We start from the raw sequence: 18119 nt of genomic DNA, 5'->3' as shown, positions 1-18119 counted from the left end.
GGAATGGCGGGTCCTCATTCTCCATGTGCTGTGAGTGAGGGTGACAAGGCAGTAATGTCAGCATTATCCTAACTGTCCCCTGCGGTCAGGACAGCGTCTATGAGATTTGCATGGTTTTATAATTCATATTGTCTTGACTTGGAATAGGAATTATTTTTAAATATTCATTCACTCAGCAAAAATTTACTAAATGTCTACTAAGATTTACTACATCAGGCACTGTACATTCAGATATAAGGAAGGCACAGTTCCTGGCCTCAAGTAACTAGGATCCACTGGGTGAAGAGACAAGTGAAGGGCAGCCCATGATCCTCCATACGGTGAACATGTCCGCAGGGTACTGGGGTGACCCGTGGGAGTTACTCTACCCGTAGCCAGGTAGGAAAGAGGAACCAATAGGCTTCTAGCAAAAAATGTCTCATGTATATATTACTCATCCAAATAAGCTTTTCTCCTTAGTGGGAACGAAAGATGCTGCTTTATTTGCTCTAAGGAGTAGGTCACCTTTGATTTGTGGAGGAAAATAAAGTCACATACCCAAATGGTGCCGTGAATTTTTACATACCATCTAGGAGATGCCAGTGGGGATGTGGGGTTTGGAGGTATCCCAGGAGCCCTATGGTTCTTCACAGGCTGCTGGTTCAGTTTTAACCTGGAGGAGACTGTTGTCCGTTGCAACCTGCCTTTGCTGTAACATTGGGGTGGTCTACTTTTTCCAGCTTTGTGGAGTCCCTGCAAGAGATAACTATGAATTATAAAGCCAAACGGGTATCAAAGAAACTGGCTGTAACCTCTGGCTTACTGAAGCTTCAAATGGCCCTATGATGTTCATACACCCATTCAGCAAAAACCTAAGTGGAAAGCAGTGTAGCAGAAATTTGGGGAGGGTACAAATTACACTGAAACAACCTTGGTTGTGGGGAGAGGGGTGGAGGCATAAAACTGGAATCCCTGGCTTGGCCGTCTTTATATATACATATACATATATATATATATATTTTTTTTAATAATTTTTCCTAACTAAACAAAAGAGGTAAATTGTAAAACATTCTTGGTTAAAATACATCTCTGAGTCTTAGGCTTCCCATCTGTAAAACGGGAGCGAATGTCTTCGCGAATTTCTAGAAGATTAAAAGGGCTAATGGAGGAGGAGTACGACGGTGAAGGCAGAAAGGCATACGCCATCTAAATAGAATGACTACTGTAAAACGCTGTAGAGGATGAGGCTGCCTCGGAGAAGAGCACCAGGCTGAATTTATACAGGCTGAATCCTGATTTCCCAGTGACCCCCCTTAAGAGTTTGTTTGAAAAGGAATAGAGACGATCTTAATCCATGATCTACCAGTAACAGGTGATAACTGCCAATATCCTTTTTCTGGGGTCACCTGACAATATGCAGGTTTGTTACATAAGCCTCTGGACAACCCATCAAATGGGAGTAACTACATTAAGGGTATTTAGACTAGGAGGTGGTCTTGTGGCCAGTTCTCCAGTGGTAGGGCCTTAAGTTAAATTTTAGATAGAAGCTTAAAATATAATGTACTTTCGAGCCAGCTGGCTCCCAAAGCCATATTAGAAAGTACTCACCCTAAGATGCCTTTCAATATCAAATATTTATCGATATTTATCTTTAGCAGGCAATCTTAATCCCCTCAAACTTCACACTTCCAAATCAGAAGCAGAAAAAACCTGAATTTTAAAATAGCCTACTCAGTGAAGACCTTGGTATCAAAATAATTAGGCTCTTACTAAACCAGGACAAGAAAGAATGTCCTGCCCTTAGTAACAGTATTAAAACTTGTTGTTTTTTGTTAAAAAATAAAAAAGACCTGGAGCTAAGCTAAGTCAGCTTAGTTTAGATAGTTGGACTCAAGGGCTCTGGCATTCAAATGCCTGAGAACTCAAATCCTAGCTCCACCCCTTACCAGACTGTGTGACCTTGGACAATGTCATATTAATACAAATGGGCCAGAAGAAAGGAGTGATTTCATACTTGCTGTAGTCTTGCTGGTGCCAGAGTATCTTTCTTCCTAAAGGGTGGCACATTCTCAGTCACAAGCTTCTTTTTCCCTGCTCTTGTTTTTGCCAGGGCTAATGCCTCTTCTTTGAAGTTCGCATTTTGGTCTACAATAGATGGAGCTTCTTCCGGAAGGATATCCGCATCTAATACATCAAGCTCGTTTTCCAACCCCTGGGTCATTGGAAGCTCTGTATCAGGTTGATACTTATCTACATGGAGATTTCAGAAGGAAAAATTGAAGGAAATGCTGCTCAAATCAAGTGAGAATGATTATCTAGAGACAGATAAGCTCACAATACCCTGTTAAAAACTGAGGTGTTTTGCTGTCAAAGTTGCTCCTAATCCTATGACTCCTACTGCAGTTCTACAAGCAGAAACCTAAGTGCCATGGCTGACTCCCTGAATCTCACCTCCCACATTTACTTATTCACCCGGTCCCTCAGATCCTAATTCTTAAATATCTCTTGTCCTTCCTTCCCTTCTGCCACTACCCAAGGTCAGGCTTGCAATATCCTATGACTGTAACAATAGCATCTTCTAACTGACCCCTTCTTTATCTTCCATCACACCTTCTCCTGGCTACCATAACTATTTTTTCAATGTAAATATTTAAATATCACTTCTCAAAACCTTCAATGGCTCCTAATTTGACACAGAATAAAGTCTGAACTCCATACATGACATACAACCTGCAGTGGAAAAGAAAGTAAAACTGTCTTTATTTGAAGATGAGATATTTCCTACATAGAAAAAAAATCCAAGAGAATCTACAGATAAGCAATTACAACTAAGAATAGAGTTCAGCAAGGTTTCTGGATAAAAGAAGAAAAATATACAAAAGTCAATGTCATTCCCACACATCAAAATAACTAATTTGAGAAAATATAAGAGAAAAAATACCCCATTAACATTAGCAACTAAACTGTAAAGCACTAAGGAAGAAATCTAATGAAAGATGTACAAGACTTTTACAGAAAAAATTCAAAGGTATTTTAAAGGACATGAAAGAAAATCTGGATTAATTGTATTCATGAATGAAAAAATACTGTAAAGCTGTCAATTCTCCCCAAAGTGACCTACAATTTCAAATGCAAGTTCAATTAAAATCCCAACAGATTTTTTTGTGGATCTAAACAGGTTAATGCTAAAATTCTTATGAAGTGTAAAATCCCAAGATAGCCCAAATAATTCTGAAGAACAATAAAGTGGGGAATAGGGCAGGGGTGGGAGTCTTATTTTCCCAGAGATAAAGTGTTCGTGATAAAGCTGTAATAATTAAGGCAGTGTGGGAGTGATACAGGAACAGGCAGAAACCAATGAAGCAGGATGGCTATGACAAAGGCAGTATGATGAATCAGTGGATATGAACTGGATTGTTCAATAAATAGTGCTGAAATTATTAGTATCCATAGGTAACAAAATAAAAATTTAACTGTTCAGCGTGAGGATCCTTGCCTCAAACTGAACACTTATATTCTAAATGGAATAAAAACCTAAATGTGAAAGGAAAACTTTAAAGATTTTAGAAGAAAATATAAGAGAATATGATTATGACATCAGGGCAGAAAAGGCTTTCTTAAAGTCAAATATAATGTTAACATATTTAAACTTAATTACATGAAACTACAACTTCCTTTTGACAAAAAGACACCATAAAGTCACAAACAAGCCAGAGTCTGGAAGTAGATCTCTGTAATGCATATAACTAATATAGGCTTAATATCCAGAATATATAAAGAACGCCTAAGAATCTATAAGAAAAACAAACAATCCAATAGAGAAACAGGCAAAGGATAGAAAACGGCAATTTAGAGAGAAAATCTGAACCGTCAATAAAAACATGAAAAGATGATCATCAGTAATCAGAAAAATCGCAATTAAGACAATGAGGTACCATTTCACATCCACCAGATTAGGGGGAAATTTTTAATGTGACAATACCACGTATAAACAAGGATGTAGAAAAACAAGTACTCTTACAAGCTACTAGTGCAGGAGTAAACTGGCACAGCTACTTGAAGACTCACCCACACTGTCACCCAGCAGTTTCACTCCTGGGCACAGACTCAGCCTAGAGGAACCCTCACACTTACACAGGAAGACATGAACACAGATATTCACTTCATCAGTGTTCATAACAGCAAAAAAATGGAAACGACCCAAATGCCCATCAATAAGAACTGAGAATAAACTATGGTATATTCATACAAGGGAAACCTATCCAGTGGTTAAATTAATAAATTAGAATTCATGTATAAATATGAACAAGTCTTACAAACGTAAGTGGAGGGGAAAGCAAACTGTAAATGTTGCATTTGTAAGATATCACTGACATGAAATGCAGAGCATATGAAACAATACTTTATATTGTTTATGGATAGAAACATAAGCAGTACAAGTATAAAAACAGGGCAGGTCCATATTATAATAACAAAAGTAACCTCTGATGAGGGAGGGAGGGGTATAGAATGGGGAGAGAAATATAAAAGGCACTTCAACTGTAGCTGTCATATTTTATTTCCAAAAAAAATTCTGAAGCAAATAAAACAAAAATGTTAAAGTTTGTTAAATCTGGCTAGTAGATATACAGGTATTTATTATTTTCATTCTTTTTCTATATGTTTTAAATATTTCATAATAAAAGGAAAACTACATTTAGACTACTTTAACTACTTTAAGAGTAGTCTAAACTACATTTAGACCACTTTAATCTGGCCAAAGGCCAGATTCTCCTTGCATCACTTTTTAAATCTGGTACTTTTCAAGGTCATGGAAGTTACGCAGCAAGGATACATAAATTGGAAGGAAAGAATGCTTAGACTAAATCCTCAGTCTAAAACTTATTTATTAATCCCCAAGTTTACATATAGCAAGGCAACTCTGACCTCTAGGTCCTGATGCCTTTTCAGTTCTGATTTGCATAAATCAACTGCAAATGTAGTACAAGCTCCAGGGGCAGCTGAGTTTGAGGACATTGCTGGTGATGGGGAGGGAACCAGCATCCTTACATCTGACAAGTTATATTAATGCAATCAACCACTGCAAGAACATTTCAGAAGCCGCTAAAGAAACACGCCAGCCAACAATTACATAAATCACAAGATCAAATCAGGCTCACACATATATCCCAACTGAAAAGACGGGGTTTTCCACCCAAGTGGCTCCCTATGACTTTTAGGGGTGGGGGGGGCGTTGGGAAGAGGAGACCTTAGGAACTCAGAATGGAGGAATTAGGTAGAGTGAGATCTAAAACAGAAACAGAAACTGCAACCTTCTGAAATCCAGATTATAAAGACCAAAAAAATACCAATAAAATAAATAAAAATAAGAGGGCTACCATATCCTTCCCCATGAGCAACTGTATTAAATTTGCAAAGTAGCTAACCAAAATACCTCAATTTGTAACGATGATAACGACAGTGATTTTATGATCAGCCCTGACATCTGCACACTTCTTCAGTTTCTAACACAATTCACATTCACATCTGACGCTCACCATGACACACAGAGCAGGTGGGGCAACGATTACTACGATTTTTCAGGTGAGGAAGTAACAGTTAAGTGCTTTACTCAAGGTCACAAGGTCAGCAAGCAGTAGAGTCACATCTTCTGACTCTCTCAGTCCAGGGCCAGGCCCATTCATTCTGCCCTGTCAGGAACTACAGAGCTGTTCCACATAAACACATTTTCCAGATAACTGAAGCTCACTTAATTCTTGATGAATTATCTAATTTGCTACTTACAACAACTAAGTCAGTTACATCGGATAAGGACCACAGGCGTACCTGAGAGATCTTGCGGGTTCGGTTCCAGACCACCAAAATAGAGCAAATATCACAATAAAGCGAGTCACACAAATGTTTTGGTTTCCCAGTGCACATAAAAGTTATGTTTACACTATGTAGTATGTAGTCGATTAAGTGTGCAATAGCCTTATGTCTTTAAAAAATGTATACACCTTAATTAAAAAATACTGTATCAGTAAAAAATGCTAACCATCACCTGACAATGCAGGGTTGCCACAAACCTTCAATTTGTAAAAAGCACAGTATCTGTGAAGCACAATAAAGTGAAGCACAAAAAAATAAGGTATGCCTGTATTATCCCCAGTCACAGATGAAAAAAATGAAGGTTCAGAGAGATTAAGTCATCAACCCAGGATCACAAACTGGCGGAGCTGGGACTAGAGTGAGGTCTTTCTGGTCCCCGTTTTTCCCACGGTGGTCTGTCTTCCTGCTTTCCCATACTGGTGCCTACAGTGAGTTTTATATTAGCAGGTTTCCCAACTTCTCTCTCTGAATCTGGTCCTCATCTTTCACAACTCAGTTATGGGCGCTTCTCATCTTTTAACTCATTTAGGGAACACATCTCCATGTGCAGGCCTGGAAAGTTCTCCACATTCCCTCCAGAGTATCATAAATGAGCACCCAGAACTCAGGTTACTGTGATTTGCTGCTCAGAGGCCTTTTCTTGTTCTATTTCACTTCTTCACAGTCACTCATTTAAATGCCTAACTATGTGTCGGCCTTGGGGGCTACCACAGAGGATACAGCGGCAAATAGACATCACACCTGTCCTGAGAGAAAGGCTGGCAAAGGCAGCCTTCTGGTTAGAAGTAAGATGCTGTATTAGTTCTACCTGCCTACCAATGAAGGGAACAGAATACCACATTAGAGTGAGTAAATATCTAATAGTAACTGAGTAAGTTAGGTTTTGTTACATTCATGATAGAGGCAGTGCATTAAGCTACAGATTTCCACAGAATTAGTTTAGATTGAGAAATAAATGAAAACCAGACTGATAAATAACTTTCAAATCAGTAGAGGAAACAAAATGAAACAAGAACAACTTGATTAACATAGTAAATTACAAAAAAGGAAAAAAAAATGGCAAGTGGAAAACAAAAAATAAGGTAGAAAGAAGTTCAAATGTGCTATTAATCTCAGTAAATGTAAGTAGGTTAAATATAGAACTCTACAACAGGGTTAAAAACACCAACAGTAAACTATTTACAAGAGACATTCTTAAAATAAAAGAGCAAAGAAAAACTGAACATAAAGGGATGGAAAATGGTATTCTAGGTAAATGCCAAACAAGTTAGGTAGATGAAACAATATTAATATCAAACAAAACAGAATCCAAAGTGAATGACATTAAAAAGGCAAAGAGAGAAATTTAATAATAACATACAAAATCCACAGAAAAAAGATTTATCAGTAAGGAACGCTTATGCATCTAACAGCACAACTTCAAAATGTACAAAACAAAAATGAATAGAAATACAAAGAGAAATTTTAAAAGTCTCAAGAGACTTTAACATACCTTTATATCAGTAATCTACAGATCAAGTAAATAAAACCAGAAAACCACAGAAGAAAAAGAAATAAAAGGAATAAAGATTGGAACAGGAGGAAATAAACCAATGGTTATATTCATAGATGACATGACTATATACACTGCAAAACACAAATAATCTGCCCATAAGTTATTAGAAATAAATTAGCTTAGCAAGGTTGCTAGATATAAGATCAACACATAAAATCGACTATATGTCTGTATATCCACAATATTCATTAAAAATTAAATTTTTAAAAAGACATCATTTACTGAAAGCACTGAGAGCACTGAAAATAGCAATACCAAGAAACAATTCTAAATAAAGATGAACAAACGTACACACACATTATAAGTTACTGAGAGTATTTAAAGACAACCTAAATGAATGGAGGTATATATACCCTGCTGGTGGATTGGGAAATATAATATTGTAAAGATAACAATTCCTCACCAAAATTCCAATAGGTTGTTTGTTGTTGGAGGGGGAGGGGATGAAAATTAACAAATTCTGATCCTAAAATTTCTATGGAAATACCAAGGGTCAAGATTTGCCAAGACATTCTGGAAGAAGAACAGGTGACAAAAGCTGTTCTACTAGATATCAAGACTTAGAATAATTAAGTAAGATAGTGTACACTAGCATAAGAACCAACAAATACATCAGTGGAAGAGAACAGAGGACCCAGAAACTGACCCACACATATGTGGACACAACTTATGACAAAAGTGACACTGTATGCCACTGTGGGGAAAGAATATTTTCAACAAAGAGTGCTAGCTCAACTAGATATCCACCTGGAAGAAAATGAACCTTTTTTAGGAAATAACATAGGAAAGTAGTTTCTTAATTTTGGCATAAGGAAAAGCTTCTTAAACAGGATCCAAAAACAAACCAAAAAAACAAAAAATAACAACAACAACAACAAAAAACCTATACAGGAAAAGATTGCTACATTGGAATACAGTGAAATTTAGAATTTGTCCATCAAAAGACACCACGGCAACATTTAAAAGCAAGCTACATCTTATTTCTATGAGGATATTTACAACACAGGTAACTGAGAAAGGGTCCTATGTAGAATACTCCTACAAAGAACTCCTACAAATCAATAAAGAAAAGGAGAGAGAGAGAAAGGAAAAAAGGGAATAGAAAATGAGAGAGAGAGAGGGGGAGGGAGGACTGGTCAAGAGACTTGAACTGGCACTTCACAAAAGAAGACATGTAAATGGCCAATAAATATATGAAGAAGTACTCACCATTAAACATCCAGAAAATGTAACTAAAACCACAATGACAGCCTTACACATCAACCAGGTCGCCAAAATTTTAAAAACTAATAACAAGGGCTGGCAAGGATGTGTAGCAACTGTTCTCATACACGGTTGGTTGGAATATAAAAGGATAAACCTACTTTGAAAAAAATCTTTATTACAGTTGAACAAATACATACCCTGATGACCTAACAATTATACTCCTGGGAATAAACCCAACAGAAACACAGGCACACATGTACCAAGAGACATATATAAAAACGATCACAGTAGTTTCCCTTATAATCACCCCAAACTGGAAAAAACCCAGTGATCAAAACAACAGAATAGATAAATAAATGGCCACATATTCATACAATGGAATACAGCAATGAACATAAACAAATCACAGCTACACAAACAGAACAGATGAATCTCACAAAATGTTAAGTGGAAGAAGCCAGTCACAAGAAAATACCAATTGTGTGATTCTATTTTTTATAAAGTTCCAAATCAGGCAAAACCAAAGTACAGCATTAAAAATCACAGTGATAGTTAATAGAGGGGAAGAAGCAGGGGAAGGAGGTTGGAAGAGGAGAGTCTAGGGGGATTTCTTAGTGCTTGTAATGTTCCGTTTCCTGACTTGGGTGGTGGTCATACACAAATGTTTGTTTTCTGATAACTGAGCTGTAAATTTATAGTGCACTTTTCTATCTGTACATTCCACTTCAATTAAAAGAAGGAAAACTAGTTTACTGGATTCATCCATACTCTGATATAAATGGCATATTAAAAAATTCAATATTAAAATCTTAAAACTATTTTAAAATACTATCAATGTATATATGTCAGTTTAAGAAGGGAAAAAAAAGAGGAAAAGAAAATCTCTTAGCAAAACAGGAACAGAAGAAAATTTACTTAACTTCATATGCAGATTTGCCAAAAATCAATAGTCAGCATCACACATGAAAAAACATTCCCTTTAAACTGGTAAGGGGGGGGCACGCAAGGGCAGTTGATGTCCACCATTACAGCTATTATTCAATATTACCCTGAATTAAAATCCATTCAATAAAGCAGAAAGAGGAAAAAAGAAAGGTATAAAAATTGCAAAGAGAGATGCAAAACTTAAGTGAGCTCATCTATCTGGAAAAATACATAAAAATTAACAAAACCTCATATTTCATCAAATCTGAAATATCAAGTATAAGACATATCATTATTTTATGTACTGATAGGAAATTTTAAAATATTGTCAAGTAATTGTAAGATATCATCAATTTAAGAATGCATCCCAATTTCAGAAATGTTCAAATGTATACCTTGGAACCAATGAAATACAGTACCATAACAAATTAAAGATTTCAGCAAGGTGTCAGATATAAGAGCAATGTACAAATCCAACAGCTCTCCTATAAGTAGCAATAACCAATTTCAAAATGTAATTTTAAAAAAAGATCCCATTCACAATAGCAATAAAAACTGGAAATAAACCTAACAAGAAATTTAGGAATTCCTATATATTCCTACGTCAGGGATTATCATATGCAGAAAGTTATAAAATTCAACTGAAGGGATGGAAAAGGGGCATGAATAAATTGATAGAATCATATTGTAAAGATGTCATTCCTCTCCTAATTATTTTATGAACTCAATGTAGTACCAATCGAACTCCCAATAGCATTTTTCATGGAACTTGACAAGCTCATTCTAAATTCCTCTGAAGATAAGCAATCACCATCAGCAAAATTTTGAAAAAGCACAACAACAAAGAGGAAAGAACTGCCTCTTAAAATATTAAAATATGTAGGAAAGAATGATGATTTTTGCCTACAAAATTAAAATCTTCTGGGAATTCCCTGGCAGTCCAGAGGTTAGGACTTGGTGCTTTCACTGCCAGGGTCCTGGGTCAATCCCTGGTCAGAGAAGTAAGATCCCGCAAGCCTCATGGCACAGACGAAAAAAGTAAATAAAATAAATAATAAAAATAAAATTTTCTGTGCCAGAAAAGATATCATAAACAAAATTCAAAAGTAAATGTCTAAGAGAAAATATTTACAATACATGTAAACCAGAAAAGGATTAAGATCCAAAATATATAAAGAACTTCTAGATACCCATAAGCAAAAGACAGAACCCAGTAGGGAGATGGCAAAGGATATGAACAGATAAATCACAGAAGAGGAAATTAACAAGGCTAAGGAACACATGAAAGAAAAACCTTCCTGACTAGGAATCAGGGAAACACAATATAAAACAGTAAGGTACCATTTTCCACCAAGAGACTGGAAATTTCTTATATTTCATTATATACAGTACTTGGCAAGGATATGGGGAAACACATACTGATGGTCACTGCTAAACAAAACATAATTGTATGCCCATTTTCAAGGGCAAGTTGGCAGTATCTGTTTAAATGTGCACACCACGTAAGCTTGCAACTCTGCTTATTGGAATAACGAGAATTTATTACCTATGTAAAAAAAGATCATATATATCAACCAAACGTGTGTTTGTGTAGATATGTATATATCTATCGTTAAAATATAAATAAAAAAACTTAAAAAAAAAAAAGCAGGGCTCTAACTTCCAGCTCTGCAGGGATTTACTTTGGTTAGCCCAAACGCTATGATGCAGGAAACGGGAATTTTACTTTCTCCACCCTCCTCTATGGAAAAATACTCCAGCCTCCAGCCTAAGGAAGCATTTTGGTTGCTATTCCTTTATCCTAGTTCAAGCGCACCTACTGTGGACTAGGCTTTAACTCCTGACCCGGGGCGGTGAGGGGGGGGAGGGCAACTGTTACAGTCCAGACAATTTCAAAGAATAAAGTATCTTGTAATAAACACTTTAGCACACATACCAGCAAGAAGCTTCTTTGCCACTGAAGGTCCTCTTGTTTCCTGTGGAAATATCTCCTTTGCTACGAAGGGCCTCCTCTCACTCTTTGGTGATGTACTTTGCCATCTCTCTAAGGCCCTTTGGCTACCAATAGGAAATCTGCTCCGAATTTCACTGAAACATTTCTTTGCCTTTTTTGGTGACAGTGTCTTTTCCAGGAGGGATTCCAAAGCCTGCCATGAAACAGTTAATCATTCTCTTAGTTTATCTCACAAAAGTCTGACTTTTCAACTATAAAACTGAAAATGGGAACTCCAGAGAAACTCATTATCTTTTTTTTTTTTTTATAAATTTATTTATTTATTCATTCATCTTTGGCTGTGTTGGGTCTTCGTTTCCGTGCGAGGGCTTTCTCCAGTTGCGGCGAGCGGGGGCCGCTCTTCATCGCGGTGCGCGAGCCTCTCACTGTCGCGGCCTCTCCTGTTGCAGAGCACAGGCTCCAGACGCGCAGGCTCAGTAGTTGTGGCTCACGGGACTAGCCGCTCCGCGGCATGTGGGATCTTCCCAGACCAGGGCTCGAACCCGTGTCCCCTGCATTGGCAGGCGGACTCCCAACCACTGCGCCACCAGGGAAGCCCAGAAACTCATTATTAAATGGCTATCTCTAATTGTTAATGAAACATCACTTAATTTTAAAACTTGGTTATTTAGGAATCCAATTAATAAAAGAAATTCTGCATGTTCTTTTACATGTTTAGCTCACTAAAACCAATAGCAAAAAAATAAAGAATATGACCACTCTTAAAGGCAACCAAATTCTAAAATTAAGGATTCCTATTTTAAAAACTAACCACAGTCTTCAGAATATAATCCTATACGCTATATAAGTATTTTAATTCTCAATGAAAACCTCATAAACTTAAATTATCCTTTAAGTGGGCACACAGACTGTATTTAATGTACATCTTCATAAACTAAAGGACACTTAGCATGTCCAGTGGCTCTGGTCACTCATCTACCACGATGGGGGGGATCTGTGCCCCTCCACCCCTTCTAAGAGAGGCATGTCCTCTAACAAGTACCCACTCATCACCAGGCAGCAAGGGCCCAGTCTCCCTCCAGTCAGTACAAGTTAAGGACAACTGAACACAGCCAGGGACATTTAGTTCAGATGACAGTAAGGCAATAAGAAAATAATAAGCTATGGGTTGGTGTAGTACACATCAACAAGAAAGAATAAATTTCTTGTGCTACTGGATATTTTCAAATGTAGAGGAGACAAACTTTATATTTAAGAAACATTATGTTAAGGCACTCCTGCTCAAAATTTGGGAAAGGGACTATATCTCTTGAGATCCTTTCTAGGATTAGCAAGATATGTCCTCTAAATGAAATCATTTGGCCAATAAATATTTCTTATGGATAAGTTTAAAAAGCACCACATAACTTGATATGCTACCTAAAGGTCTCCATTTGACAATAACATTCCTGATAGTAAGTTCTATAAACACGAATGTAACCAATGTAAATCGCAAACATATTTGCTGGATAATGAAACTGTAAATGTAGAAGGGGACTTAAAGATCACCAAGGGCTAGTTAATGGTAGAATTGGTCTGTCACTTAGTCTCGAATTCTTCCCACTACAGCCAAGAGCTTACTGTGTCACACTAACAGAAAGGGCATCCTTTTATTTGTGGATGAAAATGTGTGGCGCAATGGAAATAACAGTGGCATGGGAGTCAGATAACAGGCATTGGATTTCCAGCCATCAAGAGAAGTAACTGTGTCATGTCTCTGACCTTTTTTTTTAATCTGTAAAATAACAGTAATAAAACCTATTGCAAATCACAGCAACACAGTAAGGATGAAATGACAGCACTCCACAAACTTCAAAGAACTACAAAGATTTAAGGACACAGTGTTTTTGCTGTCTTTGTCACCAATAAAACTAAAAACACTATCCATTCCTGACTAGTACATACCGGTTGTGATTTCCAGAAGTCTCTAGCCATAGCACGAGACTTTAGGCTCTGCTTCCATATATTTTTGTGTTTCTTTTTTTCAAAAATCTATCTAGATTGCACACTGATATTCTAATCTAAGCACTAAACTAAACAGTGCTTTACTGTTTTCCTTTTGTATGCTAATAAGTTCTTTTGGTCACAGTATGGAACATTCTGTTTAAGTAATGGACCTGGTTAAGAGTTGTTATATGTTCTAGACTCAAGTCACCAATTCTCAAAGCAGTGAAATACAATACAGACTAGACTGTAAAAACAAAATTAAAATGAAGTGCTTCTTCTGCCCTCTGCAAAGCTTGAATTTATTAGGTACCAGCTTTGTCTTGTATTCTCCACGAATCTCAATGAAATTAGGCAATGGTAAACATTACTTCCCTGCTTAGAAACAATGCACTTTAAACAAAAATCGGAGTCAATCTCATACCTCAGTTTGTTGCAGGATATCTATCACCACATCAGGGACAGAAGAATTGGCCTCCAGCTTGGCAGAACAGAGTGAAAGCTGGCGGATGAGACTGCCCAGTTCCTTGCACCAAGTAGGAACTGGGTGCTCCACCCGGTCAGTAAACTGATTAACAAACATCTGTAAGGCCCGAATGGCTCCTCGATGGGCAGCTGCCAGCCTGGACACTGCCCATGACTGGCAATAAATGAGATACGAGAGTTATTTCAATACTCACAACTTCTAAACATTAACCCAACCCTTACGAACATTTATAGCCAATCTTCTTTCTATGTAAGAACAACTTCTACTGTAAAAACTTTTTCATACTAAAGGGAATTGTAAAGGTTAAAGGTTTTCTAATGACAAAGTCTTTTCCCTTTTATGCTCAGTTTCTTATACCAGGAGCAACAACCTATTTTCAGAACCTGTTTCTTGGAAGGTAAGCCCAAATTCAGAATATGTAAGATGCTCACTCCCTAACAGGTTTCTACAAGCACTGAAAATAATATTAGTGCAGAGAACCCACACATAATACTAACAAAACACTGGAAATGTAGTTTATAAGTAGTAAGTATTAATCATAATTAAATTGCATCATACCTTCTTAGTGTGTTTAATTTTATGTGGACTCAATTTATCCAATTCTTCCTGGATTTCTTTAACCTGTTTTGTAAAGGGGAGAGAAATGAAAACTTCGTACCTTTCCACTGATCTTTTCTGTAGAAAAGGATACATTTTCTCTTGTCCAAACATAACCATTATTATTTTCTTTTTTAATAAATTTATTTATTTATTTTTTGGCTGCGTTGGGTCTTCGTTGCTGTGTGCGGGCTTTCTCCAGCTGCGGCGAGCAGGGGCTACTCTGCGTTGCGGTGCGCGGGCTTCTCATTGTGGTGGCTTCTCTTGTTGCGGAGCACGGGCTCTAGGTCCACGGGCTTCAGTAGTTGTGGCTCGTGGGCTCAGTAGTTGTGGCTCGTGGGCTCTAGAGTGCAGGCTCAGTAGTTGTGGTGCACGGCCCTAGTTGCTCCGCGGCATGTGGGATCTTCCCGGACCAGGGCTTGAACCCGTGTCCCCTGCATTGGCAGACGGATTCTTAACCACTGCGCCACCAGGGAAGTCCCAAATATAACCCTTATTAATTCAAGTCACTTGAAAATGAAACAAGGCTCTTCATTCATGCACCCCCAAAGTAGCTATTGGTTTCCAGTTCAAGATGGTGACTAGAACACAGGGTTCACCTTCCATCCCTTGGTCCCCAATGTAAGAGGAATTTAACATGAAGGAGTGAAGGTGAAGATGACTCTGGAAAGGTAGGAGAGCCAGATCAGGATGTGTTCAGTGCTGTGGCTAAAGAATTCAGCTTCCACCCTCTAAGTAACAGCGAGCCAATCAAATCTTTCAAGCACAGCTCTGATTCGTGTTTCAGAACAATCTTTATGGCAGCAGCGCAGAGTTAAAAACAAAATGAACCCAACAAGAATACAGAACAAAATCTAACTCAGGCATTATCTTTTAAATGAAAGAGTCCAGTTTTGGGTTCAGCAATAAGGCTAACACGTGAGCTAAGTGGCCAGAAATGAGTTCAAGGCTTACTAATGAGTAAGGCGTTAAAGTTAAAACAAATATTTAAAAATTCTATCCACAATGTAAAAAATGTAAATGCCTGCTTATCGGCCACTCAATGTGTCCTGAAAGACACTTAACACATTCTTCACTCTTTACTATTTAGTAAAGACAATTAAACTATTTACTATCTACTAAGCTTCTAGTACACAATAAACATGAGACAGATGGGAAACTAACAAGGTCCCTATCCTTCAAGACTATAAGGTGCATTACTGGGGACCACGGGTTTCAGGGTAACTGATCCACTTAAATTTATCTGCAAAAATATGGGCTGTATAAGCATTTTTTTCTGGGGAAAGGACACATAGCTTTTAGTAGATTCTCAAGAGTCTATGACCCCAAAAAGTAAAGAAAAAAACAAAAACAAAAAACCCCCCAGTATTTAAAGAGTTTGGCCAGGGACTTCCCTGGTGGTGCAGTGGTTAAGAATCCGCTGGCCAGTGCAGGGGACACGGGTTTGATCCCTGGTCCGGGAAGATCCCACATGCCTCAGAGCAACTAAGCCCATGCGCCACAACTACTGAACCTGCACTCTAGAGCCCACAAGCCACAACTACTGAGCCCGTGCGCCACAACTAGTGAAGCCCATGTGCCTAGAGCCGGTGCTCTGCAAGAAGAGAAGCCACTGCAATGAGAAGCCCGTGCACCACAACGAAGAGTAGCCTGCACTCACCACGACTAGAGAAAGCCCGCACGCAGCAACGAAGACCCAACGCAGCCAAAAATTTTTAAAAAGTAAATAAATAAAACAAATAAATTTATTAAAAAAAAAAGAGAAGGCACCGCAATGAGAAGCCTGCGCACCGCAACAAAGAGTAGCCCCTGCTCGCAGCAACTAGCGTAAGCCTGTGCGCAGCAACGAAGACCCAAGGCAGCCAAAAATAAATTTAAAAAATTTTTTAAAAAGATAAAAATAAAATAAAGAGTTTGGCCATATACACATAATACACAAACACACATAAAGGCAGAGGACGAGAAGCAGAATTATTTGTCCACGTGTTCAGGAAATTCGGCCTCACAAACACATCAGAATTCATGTAGGATACTCTGGTGCTGATATTCCTGAGACAAAAGGAAAACAGGAATTCCCTGAGAAGGTCCCCGGTCCCTGAGCCTCCACACCTGCTGCTGGAGGACGTAGAGCATTCGGGCAGAACGGACGGCCTGCTCCTGCCTCCTGACACGGATTCTCCGCTCTTCATCTGGATCCAAAGCTTCTTCCGTGCGATCTGAAAATATTTTTCCCCCAAAAGTGGATTATAAACCACACATTAAAAACTTATAAAAACTTCAGTTACTCAAAGAGATAATGAGGTTGACAATCTCTAGTTTTATTAAGAAAAAAAATGAAGCTGTCATAACCAAAAATTTCAGTTTTCATCAGCCAAAAAACTAGGAACCAGCAAGTGGGCCTGTGTCCTGACTCAGAGATGGAAGAGACACGAAGACTAACTAGATCAAGCTCCCCTCCAGGCAGGAATTCCCTGAACCAAATCCCACTGGACAGCCTACTCCACAGTTATGCATCTCTCACTATTTTTAAATTTTCTATTGAACCCAAATCTATAATGCTTTTTTTTTTTTTTTAATTAAATTTCTTGGTCGCGTCACGTGGCATGCAGGATCTTCGTTCCCCGACCAGGGATGGAACCCATGCCCTCTGCAGTGGAAGTGCAGGGTCTTAACCACTGGACCACCAGGGAAGTCCCGTGCTTTCTATTTTTTAAAAAAACCATTTATTGACCTATTTTTATGTTTAGCAAGATTTCTTTTGCACTCTCTTATCTTGAACCCAGATGAGAAGTCCTTTCTCCAACATATGAAGACACCAAGGGCTAAAATTATTTGCGTGTCCAAAGTCTTCGTTTATCTGTCAGGAAGCACACCCTCGTACACACTGCTGCTCCACATTTTCAAAAGATTCATTCACAGAAACTGTTTCTGGAAGACTGCCTGAGCAGCTCTGCTCTAAAGGTCCCCTGTACGAGGCCCCATCACCAGAGCAGCGGGCCTCGTGGCTCTGCTCCCCTCGTAGCATGGTTTCCACCAAACTATGCCGTGGGGTCATGCCGCAGACCGCCACCGAGCGATGTCAGGAGAAACGAGCCACACGCTGCTGCTGTTATTCCGAGGTAGGAACGTTTTCCACTTGTTCATATTACACAACATACTCTTTATGAAGACCCACCAGAGAAATTTTTTTCCAGCCTCAATACGTGGTATAATTTTTTTCCTTAGACAACTGTCTTTTTCTTTGTAAATTCTGCAATTGATCACATTTCCCTGGTTAGCTGACTGTGAGGAAGCTCAGAAACAAATCTGTAACCCATTCCTAATAAATGTTGTTTTTCCTTTCCTTATTTTTTCCTGTGCCAAAATATCCTCATTTACATATTTTTGTTCTATTTTATTCAATCTGTTTTTGTAAGGCACCTTAAATTCCTTACATAACATGCACACGCACACATATACATATATTACTTGACTTTATAGTGCAAAAGATCATGGTAGACTATGTGTTATCTTAGCACAGTAGCTCCTTTGGATGTTAACTCCCTATTCCTTGCAGTCGGAAA

General features: G+C 38.2%; 1 protein-coding gene across 8 annotated transcripts in view; it reads right to left on the bottom strand.

Annotated features, from left to right (window-relative positions):
• The window catches only part of KIAA0753 (KIAA0753 ortholog), a 60474-nt gene that overhangs the window by 28428 nt on the left and 13927 nt on the right, over positions 1-18119 (bottom strand). For all 8 annotated transcript variants that reach the window (XM_036835944.1, XM_036835942.1, XM_036835941.1 and 5 more), the window contains 6 exons: positions 16666-16772; positions 14518-14580; positions 13897-14112; positions 11472-11682; positions 1994-2229; positions 566-732 (listed from right to left, as the gene is read on the bottom strand). In XM_036835944.1, the coding sequence (XP_036691839.1) occupies positions 566-732; positions 1994-2229; positions 11472-11682; positions 13897-14112; positions 14518-14580; positions 16666-16772 (1000 nt within the window). The remainder of the gene's footprint in view (positions 1-565; positions 733-1993; positions 2230-11471; positions 11683-13896; positions 14113-14517; positions 14581-16665; positions 16773-18119) is intronic.

This window comes from Balaenoptera musculus, chromosome 20, assembly GCF_009873245.2.
Source record: "Balaenoptera musculus isolate JJ_BM4_2016_0621 chromosome 20, mBalMus1.pri.v3, whole genome shotgun sequence".
Classification (NCBI taxonomy): Eukaryota; Metazoa; Chordata; class Mammalia; order Artiodactyla; family Balaenopteridae; genus Balaenoptera; species Balaenoptera musculus.
The sequence above is the reverse complement of the archived record's forward strand: the minus strand, read 5'-3'. Positions and strand labels throughout refer to the sequence as shown.